General features: G+C 42.7%; 1 protein-coding gene across 1 annotated transcript in view; it reads right to left on the bottom strand.

The window, feature by feature from the left end:
• TMC2 (transmembrane channel like 2) overlaps window positions 1-12,847 on the bottom strand; it is a 65,854-nt gene that overhangs the window by 27,739 nt on the left and 25,268 nt on the right. Inside the window, exons 5-9 of the mRNA XM_034641601.1 lie at window positions 9,759-9,840; window positions 9,306-9,412; window positions 7,333-7,431; window positions 3,863-4,005; window positions 1,830-1,977 (exon numbers count right to left, since the gene is read on the bottom strand). Coding sequence (XP_034497492.1) covers window positions 1,830-1,977; window positions 3,863-4,005; window positions 7,333-7,431; window positions 9,306-9,412; window positions 9,759-9,840 — 579 coding nt within the window. The remainder of the gene's footprint in view (window positions 1-1,829; window positions 1,978-3,862; window positions 4,006-7,332; window positions 7,432-9,305; window positions 9,413-9,758; window positions 9,841-12,847) is intronic.

Here is a 12,847-nt window from a genome sequence, read left to right as displayed (position 1 = left end):
TGCCTTGTATTTTTTGGTGTAGTAGTCTTGTATATTTGTTGTTGTTAACTCTATTCTTAAGAATTTTATATAATTTATGTAATTTTATTGTAAATGGGATTAAAATTATTTCCTAATTCTTTGCTGTTGTATATAAAAAAACAATAGTCTAATATATTTTTTATAAAAATATAAAAATTTTAAAAAAATTTATAAAAATATGATAGTCTCATATATATGTATATATGTCTATATATGTCTCATGTATATATGTATATATATGTGTATAGACACACACACACACACACACACACATATACGGTTGTTGTTTTTTTTTTCAAGTAGGCTCCATGCCCAGCATGGAGCCCAATGCAGGGCTTGAACTCATTACCCTGAGATCAAGACCTGAGCCAAGATCAAGAGTCAGATACTTAACTGACTGAGCCACCCAGGCACTCCTAGATTTTTTATTATAAACTTTGCATCCTGCATCAGTCACTCTCTATGAAGACAGAAATAGTATGTGGCGGACCCAAGACAGTAAATGAGGTCTCCTGATTACCAAAGTACCTGGGAGGAGACTTTTCTAATTAATGAACAGTTACTGTATTCAGGTTCAGGTTTAAGTAATTTATCAAGCAGTTAATATACGTTAGCTCATGCAGTTTTCACATGTGCGCTGTTATATAAGGTTATTATTTCTGGTTTTAATAGACTCAGAGAAAAAGCCTTCACCTTGCCAGATGTTCAAAGTGCTTCATAGGCACTGACCTTCTTTGTCTCTCTTGGATAGGCCTGGAGGAAGAGGCAAAACTCCCATTGACCTCTCTCCTGCCCTTAGATGCTCCACCGGTGGCCCCCCATTGCTGGGAGAAGGAGAAGGGAGGAGAGCCCAGTCAGCTCCCTGTGCTACCCACTGCCAAGCTGTCAGGACTGTGGGCTCATGAAACCCATGTAGTGAGCTGCTGAGCCCAAACTCTGCCCCTGGTGGATGTACCTGCCATTTGCAGGCATTGGTGAGGGGGTAGCTGCCAGGAAGGGCCAGATGAGAGGAAAGGAAAGAAGACAAGATAATTAAGCATGTTGTAAATCTGACCTTTGGCAGATCCTGGGGGAAAGAAAGTCTCACTGATCAGACAGGAGAGATACTGAACTATCAAAAACTCTGAAAGGTTTTTACAGACATGGAGGAAAAAAATAAGATGTGCCACGCTTCAGCATACTAGCTTCTGCCTTCGTTCATTTACCCTTAGGTTTGCTTTTATTTTACAAAATAAATAGAGATGTGTAGGTCACTTCACACATTTTTGGTGAACAAATTAATGAGATGATTAAGTAAGGAGTTGCTGTGCATTTAATTGACTCCCCCCCCACCCACCCAAACCAGGGTTCTCAACTCTTTCTGGGGTTTCTAATCACTCAGGGAGCTTTTAAAGAATTCAATGCCAATAATCTCCCAGCCCCTGACCAATTATACCAGAATCTCTGGGGATTTGGGCCCAAAAGATTTTTAAAGTTGCTTAGGTGATTCAAACATGCATCAAAGGTTGAGAACAGCAGCCCCAAATGAGTCCTTCCAGTTTCTCTGGCAGGAAAGAATTCCACGAGGAAACCGTCAGGACCAGGTCCCAGCATCCATGATTCTCCGCCATATTAGGAAACAGATGGTGAGTACCAGTCATGAGCATTCTTTCTTGAAGGCTTGAGAGCTAGGCTCACACCTCTGGTAAAGCTCATACCACAAATTACTTGGGGATCTTATCTACCATGCCCCAACTAGGTGAAGTCTCCTAATGAGCGGAGGGACCCAAAGTTCCCCCAGGAAGTGGGAAGTACCCTGGGGCGCCTACCTTGAAGCTGGTCGTGATGGAGGCATATTTGTTGTCAGCCGTCTCTGAATTCCCAATCAGGTAATCCCAGCTGGTGAACATCTTGAAGCTGAACGTGAAGTTAGTGCTCTCCCCATTGCTCGCACTGCCCTGGCTATTGCTGGCCATCCTGCAGGGCACATATCACTGCAGTTAGCCCAAGGGAACCTTGGTGTCAGCTGGTCTGGGGCACAGGTAGCAGACATCCAATGAGGGAAAAGAGCCAAGATGATTGGAATTGAACTAATGGTAGCCAGGTTGCCTTCCCCCCAGATTTAGAGTCCAGAGCAAGCACACATGGTATCATCCGGACAATGAACCACTTAACCATGTTTTCTACCCTGACATTTGATTGCCTGTGGCCTGACTCATCTGTCAGTGGCGTTTGAGAACCCTTTATGGGGACTCTATTCTCAAACAGGAATATCCCCTTCTAATTCATCTATTTTCTTAAACAGAAAGGATATTTATTTTCTGATATAAAATCCAAAAAGCCCTGAGGCAGTTCTTACTGCCACCAGTGACCTGTACATCCTTCTCTTAAGCACATTTGGTTGAAAGTCCCTTGGACCTGCCTCATTACTCACCCATTTTATCCTACCTATGCTCATCCTCGCTGTGGGAATCAGAATTCCAAGCAGGTCCTCTATCCGATACAACGTGTGTATGGAAGAGGGTGTGGCTCTCTATCTTACGTGTCAGCTTTTGGGATTTGCTATTCTGTGGGTTTAGTTGACTTAGCTTTTTGATTCATCCGGGAAACCTTCTGTATCTCTATACTTATCTGGGACAATAACAGGGAACATTGTAACAACATGAGGGCTAAGAATAAAAGCAAGCCTATCTCCCCTGATAGATCTGGCTGGGCAGCCCTCCATCACCTAGTGGTCACTAATATGTGCTGGGCAGTCGCTCATGAATAGCAGCATTTCCCTGAGATGATGTGACAGAAAGCCATGCTAAGCCCGCACGCTGCCTTTTCGGAGTTTCTAACCCCTGCTCTACTCCTCTCCTGCACACACAGCGACCTGTGCTCTTCCGGGGTGAATGACCTCATGCAGCCCTGCTGAAGGGTGGGCGGTCCCTGGTAGTCAGGCTGTGCTCCCTGCCCTGCACCAGCCTTTGATGACGGGGGTCCCCTGGCTTAGAAGAAGGCAATTCATGGGCCAAAGTTTTTCTTCAGAGAAGATAAATTAAGAGGCACAGACATATTAAAAGGCCACTTCCGACCACAGAGACAGGCAGCGTTGGGGCCAGAGAGGACACCACGGTTAATCACACCACATACGTTCCTTTGCATTTTTTATTGATATCTTTATAAGTGCTGAGCTCAGTACTCACACACAAGCTAGAGTTACAGAGGAGCAGAAGAGTTTTTTCTGAGGAAGCTGAGCTCTGGGGAAAGCAAAAAACACTTCTCCAGGGGCGCCTGGGTGGCACAGTGGTTGGGCGTCTGCCTTCGGCTCAGGGCGTGATCCCGGTGTTATGGGATCGAGCCCCACGTCAGGCTCCTCCGCTATGAGCCTGCTTCTTCCTCTCCCACTCCCCCTGCTTGTGTTCCCTCTCTCGCTGGCTGTCTCTATCTCTGTCGAATAAATAAATAAAATCTTAAAAAAAAAAAACACTTCTCCAGCCTTACCCTACCAGGTACATGCTCTCTCCAAAGCCACACTGGCTTTTTGACAGGTTTGGAACTCACTAGGATATTTGCTACCTCAGGGCCTTTGCACCTACTCTTCCTTTGGGTAAACATGCTGTGCCCCAGACTTTCAGTGTGACTGGCAGTTCTCAGCATCATGTAAAGATGTTTCTATCCCATTTCCCAAAACTGCCTGTATCATCCTGTTTATGTCTTTTATATCACATATGACAATCCATATCTGCTTTACATGTTTCCTTTTTTCTCTCTCTAAATCCCCACAGGAAGGTAAGGAGGCACAGACTGGCCATGGGAGCGAGCGGGCTGTTTGTGTGAAGAAAATGAAAAAGGCTGTAAAAGAGACGGTCATACTTACGATCTAATGACAATCATCAGGCTATAGCCGAACACGCTGACCCCCACCATAAAGTACGCCATGGGCAGCCTGTACCTCAGCCAACCGATCGTCCTCTGGTTGTTATAGTAGCCGTAAAAGAGAGCAGAATACTTGATGTAACCCTGTGGGGCAGGTGCAAATGCTCTGGGTCTGTAAGCCTAATGCAGAAGGTCATCAAACACTTTCATTCTACTGGGGATTTCTTTCTCAAGGGTTTAATGGGAGTCTGAGGGGAGAAAGGAAGAGTTCTGGATGTCCTTGTTCTTCCTTTAACTTCCCCCAGTTGCTTCAGAATCTGTCTATGTCTCTGTGTCTCTCCTTCATTCTCTTTTTCTCCATTATACAAAATACAGATACAGAACGGGGAGGAGAGGGTTGCTAACGTTCCGGGTATACAATTAGGGATAAGGCTGTGTGTGTGTGTGTGTGTGTGTGTGTGTGTGTGTGCGCGTGCACATGCACAAAGATCTCCAAATTCTTTCCCCTTTGCATTTCCAGGGTCTTCATGTAACATTCTGGAAGTAGGCGGGAGTCTGTGGGCTTTCCACAAAACTTACAAAGAAAACAATACGTTTACAAGGCTCCCAGTCTAATCTGAACCTCAAGTTTTGTTTCATTTTGGTTTTAGGTATAATTGGATTTAGGTATAATCAGTATACTTTTCAGGTGTAATATTAGCTTAGAATTTTAGCATTTCTTTTACATCTTTGCTGAAGGTGAAACAGGATTATTCTGGCCTCACACAGATATGTAGTTGGAAAGGGGAGGCAAATCTTAATAGTCTTTTCATATACTTAAGGCTGCTTCTTCTTTGATATGATACCTAAACTCAATAAATAAATAGTCATCTCTTAAATGTTAGTTGTAATGTGGAATCTGAATCACATAATAAATTTTTCATACCTTGTTACATTAAAATCCATTGCACTCCCCAAAACACTGAGTAACTGAAAAGAGAAAAATACTAACTTTGCAGTAGAGAATTCTGGCAGACGCTACTTTACCCAAGTGGTCACTGTCAACGTTGTCAGTCATAACACATATCGACATAATGTAACTCCAATATGCCACCCTGAGAAGGGCACATTACCTCTGCGGCAGCCTTCCCAATAATGTATGATCTCACTACAATCACGAGAGAACATCAGATAAACCCAAATTGAGGGACATTCGCCAAAACAACTGACCAGTGTTCCTTTAAAGTGTCAAGGGCACTGAACGAGAATTTTCATAGATTTGGAGGAGACAAAGGAGACAGGACAAATACAATGAGATTTTGAGTTGGGTCGTGGAATAGAAAAGGAATATTAGTGAAAACACTGGTGCAATCCAAATAAATACTACACTTTAATTAATAATATTAACCAAGGTTAATTTCTTTGTTTTGATAGTTGTTCTATGGGTATAGCAGATGTTATCAGAAAGTGAAGCTGGATGAAGGGTATATGGGAACTCTGTACAGTTTTTTGGGGGGGATCTCTGTACTATTTACTCAACTCCTCTGTAAGTCTAAAATTATCTCAAGATTTAAATTTTTAAAGCTTAAGTGCTTGATCTTGTACTATCAAGATGTGGGATCTTTTACCCACACATAATTCTGTAAGATCACGTATTGGTCAAGTGGAAAATAATGGTTCCCTGAGTTATAAAAATCTGCCAAACGTTGAGGCACTTCTTATACAATATTTAAAAAAGCGCAGTTGTTAATATCTTCATTGAGCTCATCAGAAACGCATTTAGCCATTGAGAAACTGCGACTGTCATGGTGATGGATATAAGTTTTCCAAAGCTTTAATTTTAGCTTGAAAAATAAAATTTTAGGGACGCCTGGCTGGCTCATTTGGTGGAGCATGTGACTCTTGATCTCTCTGGGTCATGAGTTCAAGCCCTACATTGGGTAGAGACTACTTTAAAAAAACAAAAACAAAACCAGGGGCGCCTGGCTGTCTCAGTTGGTGGGGCACACAACCCTTGGTCTTGGGGTTGTGAATTTGAGCCCCTTGCTGGGTGCAGAGATTACTTAAAAAAAACACATTAAAAAAAAAGAAAAATAAAATTTTACCACTAATAACAACAACAACAATAACAACAACAACAACAACAACAACAACAACAACAAACCAGAGGATTATTGTTGAATAAATTTGGTTTGTTTTGGGCAGATAGGATGTTTCCATAGGGGTCCTTAAGCGAAATAAAGAATAAAGGAACTCCTTAGCGGTAGTACACAGTACTACCGCATATAATACTTAGTAGTATAGAAGTGTAGTAGTTATTTGGAACACCGTTATTCCAAATGACTTGGAGAAATACTCGAACTCACTTCCACACATACCTGAGAAGTATGAACCTGACCTGAACTTGAACCTGACTGTGAGCATGAAGGATGGCAGTAGCAATGACCTGTTGCCTGAACCATCACAGCCAGGCCTCCCAACCTCACGAACTCCTTGGAGCTGCAGACCAAGTCCCACCAAAGCATGGGAGTGAGGAGACTCAAAAGAAAGGAAGGGTGTTCCAGGCCGTGTCCTGAGCAAAAGCAGGGAGGCACTGGTATGTGATGCATTCAGAGACTTCCCCCAAACTTGATAAATATTGGAACATAAAGTATGAGGTCGGAGATAGAAATGGAGCTGAAGAGGGAGGGATCAGCCAGGTGGTGAGCAGTTCTTTCTTAAACCTGACTTAAAACACTGGATTTTATTCCATCTGGGAATGGGAAAAAATGAATCTCCAAGGCAGGGAAGTGATGGGGTCAGGTCTGCATTTCAGAAAGATCACTCTGGCAACAGAGGGAATGGAGATTTTTAGGGGCCAACTCAAAGCAGGAAGCAGAGTTAGAAGATTCTGACATGGCCCCAGTATGGTTGGGACATTATTCAAAGAAGAAGCAAGAGGGATGGAGAAAGGGGGACTGAATCAAGATAGAGTTGGTGGTTGATTAGCTGTGTGTGTGTATGTGGTGGGGGTGGGGGTGAGGGTGTGGTAGTGAAGAAGAGGGAAAAGTGTAGGATGACTTTCAGGTTTCACACTTGAATGATTAGGTGAATGGTGGTACCAATAAAGGAGATGGGAAAAAGCAATGTGGGTTTGGCTGGAAGGATGCTGAATTTGAGGAGCAGATAGGATATTCAGTTGAGGGTGCCATGTGAGGCTTGGGAACGGCTGAGCTGGCGATAGCCCTGGAGTCTTCATGTGGGTATGGGGAGAGAAAACCATCCTGTAGGATCACTTACATGGATCTGGCAGAGAGAGGGGAGCAGTATGTGGCTGCAGAAAGGACCGATGAAGGGGACATGGTTGGCTAGCTCATTTTGCATAGTGGGGGATCTCATTTGAGTTAAGCACAGGTTTTCCAACGACTAAATGCAATATTTCACATGTACCCACGCAAACTTTAGGCCTTACAATCGCATAACAGAAGTGCGTTGGCATGGTGGTGATGGTACCTCAAAATCCCAAAGCACAGAAAAATCCATGGCTTTCTCTTCCTCAGCCCGAGGCACTGTCTTTCTGGGAATACTCCCATAGGGCATGCCCATGAGTACCTTGTGTAGGGACAGAACGACAGGATGATGCGTGGAGAAAATACAAACACATGGAGACATGCATATAACTGGGTTAAACATTTCCCTTCTCAGAGCAGGACACACCTACTTTCTTCTTTAGATAACATTCATCACTTTCCTGGTTTTAGAACTACCACATACTCATGGTAGAAAATGTGAAAAGGTACAGAAGAACATTAAAAAAATATTCCCCATCACTGGCGTGCCTCTGTGGCTCAGTCAGTTAAGCACCTGACTGTTGGTTTTGGCTCAGGTCGTGATCTCAGGGCCCTGATCTCAGGGTCATGAGATGGAGGCCTGAATCCAGCTTTGCACTCATCACTGAGTCTGCTTGAGATTCTCTCTCCCTCTCCCTCTGCCCCTCCTACCTGTGCTCCCTCTCTCTCTCAAATCAATAAATAATAAATAAATGTTTAAAAAAATTCCCTATCACCTCCATATCCCAAAGATAATGACTGTTAGATATTCATATATTTCTTTACGGTTGTTTCTGAGTTTTATATATATTTTAGTCTGGTTATTTAGCTTAATATTTTATGTCCAATTCTCTATGGCATATAACAAAATATGCATGTCAAAATAAAATGACTTCAAAATATTTAATCCCACGTAGCTACCATAAATTTACTTAACAAATCACCTGTTGTTGGATATTAGAATATTGCTAGCTCTTCCCATGTACATCGTTCTGTTATTAATACCCTAATATATATGTCTGTATTTGCATCCTTAATTCTAAAAAAATCAGAATTGTACGAAGTTTACATACTGATTTAGGAAGGACTGACTTTTTTTTTTTTACGATATTACGTTTTCCCTTCCAAGAATGTATCCTCCTGTGTATTCAGTCGTATTTCGGTCCTGTAATGCTTGACAGTGTTCCTCACAGAAATCTTCTAATTTGTCAGATTTCCCTTGGAAAAGATCCCAGGCCAACACTCTGGAGACCTGGGTGTCATTCACTACAAACTTACTCTGTGACTTTGCACAGGTTGCTTATTCCTTTTTTGTGTCTCCGTTACTTATCTATAGGTAGAGACGCACCTACATCTGTAATAAGATTATATCTGGGAGAATAGTGAGGAATAGTATTTAAATGCAGGTTGTTTTTTTTTTTAAATAAATTACGATGCAATGCATTGTATCTCTCTCTTTTTTTTAAAGGTAAAGAAAAAAACAACCTGAGATGTTAATTTTCCACTGATCTTAAAGTAAAACAAAAGATAGAAAAATGTAGGGTCCACTTCTTAATTTAGAAACACAAATATTTTGAGCACCCCCTCCCGTTTGTTTGCTGGATTGGCCTAGGGGACTGGAGGTGCCCCTCCTCACCCATGGGGCACAGGGGTCACCTGAGACCCTGGGTGGGCACAGGCTGCATGGCTGAGCAGGTGACCTCTCTGGGGTAGGACTGGCATCAGCCTTGCAGGAAGTGTGAGAAATGTGGAAAGACGCTGTAATCATCCCTGCTATGCTGCCATGTTTGGGCCCACATGCGTCGGGTGGGGTGGAGCTGAGAGTCACACGTTCAAGAAAACCCAGGTCATGGAAACTATCCCCGGGTTCCCTTCCAGGCTGATTCCAGGCCGTATCCCCAGGCATGCAGGGCTCCCCTCTAGACCCCATGCCCTCAGTGAAGCTGAACACTTCGAAAAAGAAAAAAGAAAAAAAAAAAAGAACACAAGTATTTTGGTTCCATTCTTTGCCCTGAACTATCTGGGTGATGGACGGGAGTAGAGAATTTAAAATGAATAATTCTTTGTAAAACAGAGAATATTTGATTAATATAAATGAGGATGGTGGTCATGATAAGCCTTGACACTATATGAAGATATGGGAAGCTCTTGTCTTACCTCTGGGATGATAACTAGACCAAATATTAAGCCAAAAAGGACGAGGTTAACTCCATACATCCACCGGAGAAAGATGAAATACGATGCCACAGAAGAACCAAAGTGACCTGGCGTAAGAAAAGATGGCGGGATTTAAAGGCTGCGGAAGGAGGAAGGTAGCACGACCGAGCACTTCCTGTGTGCGAGGTATTCAGCTTCCACGTCGGTCAGTGGAACGGGTGTTCCAGATAAACAGCCTGAGGCTCTGTGGGGCTAACCAATCTACTGATGCTCCCGCAATTGGAAAATGAAGAAACACGATTTAAACCTTGGCCTGACTCGTTCAAAGCCTGTTCTGTTTTCTAACACCACGGGACCTATGGAATAATCTGATCAGCTGGCCAAGAACACAATCTGAGCCCTTGGAAAACTCTCTAGTAAAGCAGCTAGACACAGTTACGCCCAAATACTCACTTTCAATGTCCTTGATCTTCATTTCCCAGGGTATACATTGAGTCTTGAAATTATCAAAGTCTCTCTTAAACTTGACCCACTTCTGAAATTAAACAGGCAATACACTCAGTTCATTAACATCCTGCCTCAGGGCCTGGAGGGACACACTGGAGGGACATGTGGATGCTGATGTGTCCCCACCAAAGTCAGGAGCAGGGTGAGAGAGAAGCCAGTGCAGCATAATGCCCTGTATCTGTCTGCAGTGCTGATAACATTTCTCATTTGGACAGTGTATACATGAACTTAGGAATTCTGTATATACTTTTTGTTTGGGAGATCAAATTGGGTTAGCAACCTCTGATGCAACTTTTTTTTTCCTTTCTAATCTTTAAATAGACATTCAAGGGGAAAAAGAAATCTCACAACTCGAGTCCACATTTGGCAAACAGCCAAGTGCCTAAATCTGATAGGAACTTTGCTCAACATCAGTGGTGTTGGAATTGGTAGAACCCCAACCCATGGCTTCCATTCTTCTCCTGGTGAGAACAACAGCCTATTTTTTTGGTCCTTGTTTTTGTTTTCCTGAAAGGAGTTAGGAAAGCATTTTGTTTCTTTCCGTGGTCCGTTCCCGACTCCAACACTCAGAGTTTGTACCGGTTGGAAACCTGAGTAGCTGTCTGTCTGCTGATTGGGTGAAAATTTGTCAACTCTCAAGGGGGTTGCTCTCCAACAACACCATTCCCTGGAAATACATCCATTTGGAATTAAAACAAAACAAAACAAAAAACAACTCATAGAAAACAATGGACAAAGAAGTCGTGGGGAGAAGATCCTAAGATCAGTTTCTATTACTACAAAGGTCTTCTAAGAACTTGTTCATGAAGGAAGTGAGTTTTCCCGTGTAAATTCATTAAAGGCTCAAAAGGAAAATTTATCTGAAGGGATCAGATGCGTTTCCAGACCTGCGGGCTTTGAATGGATCCTGATGGGATGATTGCTTTTCAAGGGAGGAAGCCACCTGTCGAAAAGGGCGGTGGTCACAGGTGCAATAGAGAAGAGGAGTGCGTAAGCAAAAGCCTGGTTGATAACAATGGCAAAGCTATCCTTAAAACAGGAAGGGGTGTGGAGAATAGCAAATGGTGGGCATCGGGCACTCCAGTCCCACTGCTCTATCTACCTTCCCTCGCTCTGATTCCATGCTCAAAACTCATCTTTGGTGGCTTATTTGGCTTTCTATGTAAGTCTGTCTATAAGGAAAGCATTGCCCATCACCTGGGCTGTATTTTGGTTTCTACAGTAGTGATTTAGATTAACAGCTTGGAATTGGGATTATGGTTTAGCTACCCATATAAAGTCACTCTACCATCAAAAAAAAAAAAAAGGCGCTGCCGATGTGAACTCTTCACATTTTCCGTTCTCTCATGGTTATTTCTTCTTGTAAATTAATAATCCAGCACCTGGTTTTCCCTATCAGTCTCAAAGCTTTATTAATATGAGTCCTCCCCCGAGAGTTGGATCCCTGTCAGGATGCTGATAAAAGCAGTACAGAATATAGACTTGCAAGGCTGAGGGCCAAGAGGGGTAATGAACATTGCCAAGGGAGGCCCCTAGGGACAGCCTGCTGCTTAGTTGATCACTTGACAACCATCTGACAGCCCCTCGAGGCTGTGGGCATCTTGGCCTGAAAAGTGATGCCCTGGAGGTGGGGCAGAAGCCAAGAAGGCCTTAGAGAAGCTTGGCATTGAAGCTCTTATCCTTCATTGGTTTAGAGAATCAGAAAACTGGGATGGGGCGTGGCCAGGAGGAGACCCCAGCTCCCTTCCTCAGAGCCACGTGAGATGGTAGCTGCGGTCTCAGGACTGGGTTATTACACATGCGTGTTGTCTTGTTCTCCAGCTCTAGATAGAAAAAGGGTTTCAGATAGTGGGCGAACAAGATGCGGGCAAGCTATGCATTCTGTGGATGAAATCCAGATCTGAATGACTGAGACAACCAGGGAGGTCTGAGAAATAGTATCGCAGAACAAGGAAAAGGCGTTGTGATTCTCTGCAATTTTTGGAAAGCATTTAGGCTACGTAACTGATTTTTGAGAAATGATTCAGCATTCTTTTTTTAAAAATGATTTTTAAAAATTTTTATTCGAGAGAGACAGAGATAGGAACAGAGAGAGAGAGAGAGCATGAGCACAGAGGAGAGAGAGAAGCAGGCTCCCTGACATGGGGCTTGAACCCAGGACCCTGGGATCATGACCTGATCCGAAGGCAGATGCTTAGCCGACTGAGCCACCCAGATGCCCAAGAAATGTGGTTTCCAAGTAAAAGATAATAATTTGGGATTTAAAAAAATATATAAGTGAAGCGTGGGACGATTATAAGGTAGTTGAAAGCTCAGCAATCAAAGGAAAATAAGCATTATATGTAATAAAGCCTATCATTGAAACAGAAGAAAATGGATTCAATAATATTGGGAATAAACCTGAGAAATTTCTGAGGATGCAAAGAGAGAAAATAAGAATTCAAAACAATGAAGGAAGGTAAACACAGACAGAGGGTTGACAACCAACCTTTTCCTAGGGAAGAAGCTAGAACTATTTGCTAAACAGAATCATTTATTGCAGGCATATTTGAGGAGCACATTCCTCAGCTGGAGAAAAAAAAGACCTAAGCATTCAGTTAAGTGGTAAATAGTTTCTAGATAAAATTAATGAAATGACCCACAGATAGTCGTCAGGCAAGTAATGCTGAAAAAAGGAAAAAAATAGTATTAGGAATAAAAACGACTCAAACTCAACATATACAGAAAATAATTCCAAAAATTATGGGACCACCACCTGCAACTTTTTGGTAATACATATGAAGATCTTAAAGAAACGATCGAGTTTTGGGAAAAATAGGAAATATCCAAATGGCTCCAAGAAAAAGTTAAGACTCGAATGCACCAATGAACAGGGAATACATGAAAATACATGATTTATCAAACAAGGCGTCCTGATTTGGAGCTTGGAAAAGAAGATCTCGGTGCTTTAACCTCATCAGTTCTGTGAGTTTATAGTTCTTCACTGGAGAGGAAGTGAATCTCAGATACACGGAAACCCTCACGGATAAATGTAG

This window comes from Ailuropoda melanoleuca, chromosome 13, assembly GCF_002007445.2.
Source record: "Ailuropoda melanoleuca isolate Jingjing chromosome 13, ASM200744v2, whole genome shotgun sequence".
NCBI lineage: Eukaryota > Metazoa > Chordata > Mammalia > Carnivora > Ursidae > Ailuropoda > Ailuropoda melanoleuca.
This window is presented reverse-complemented; position numbering and strand designations above follow the sequence as displayed.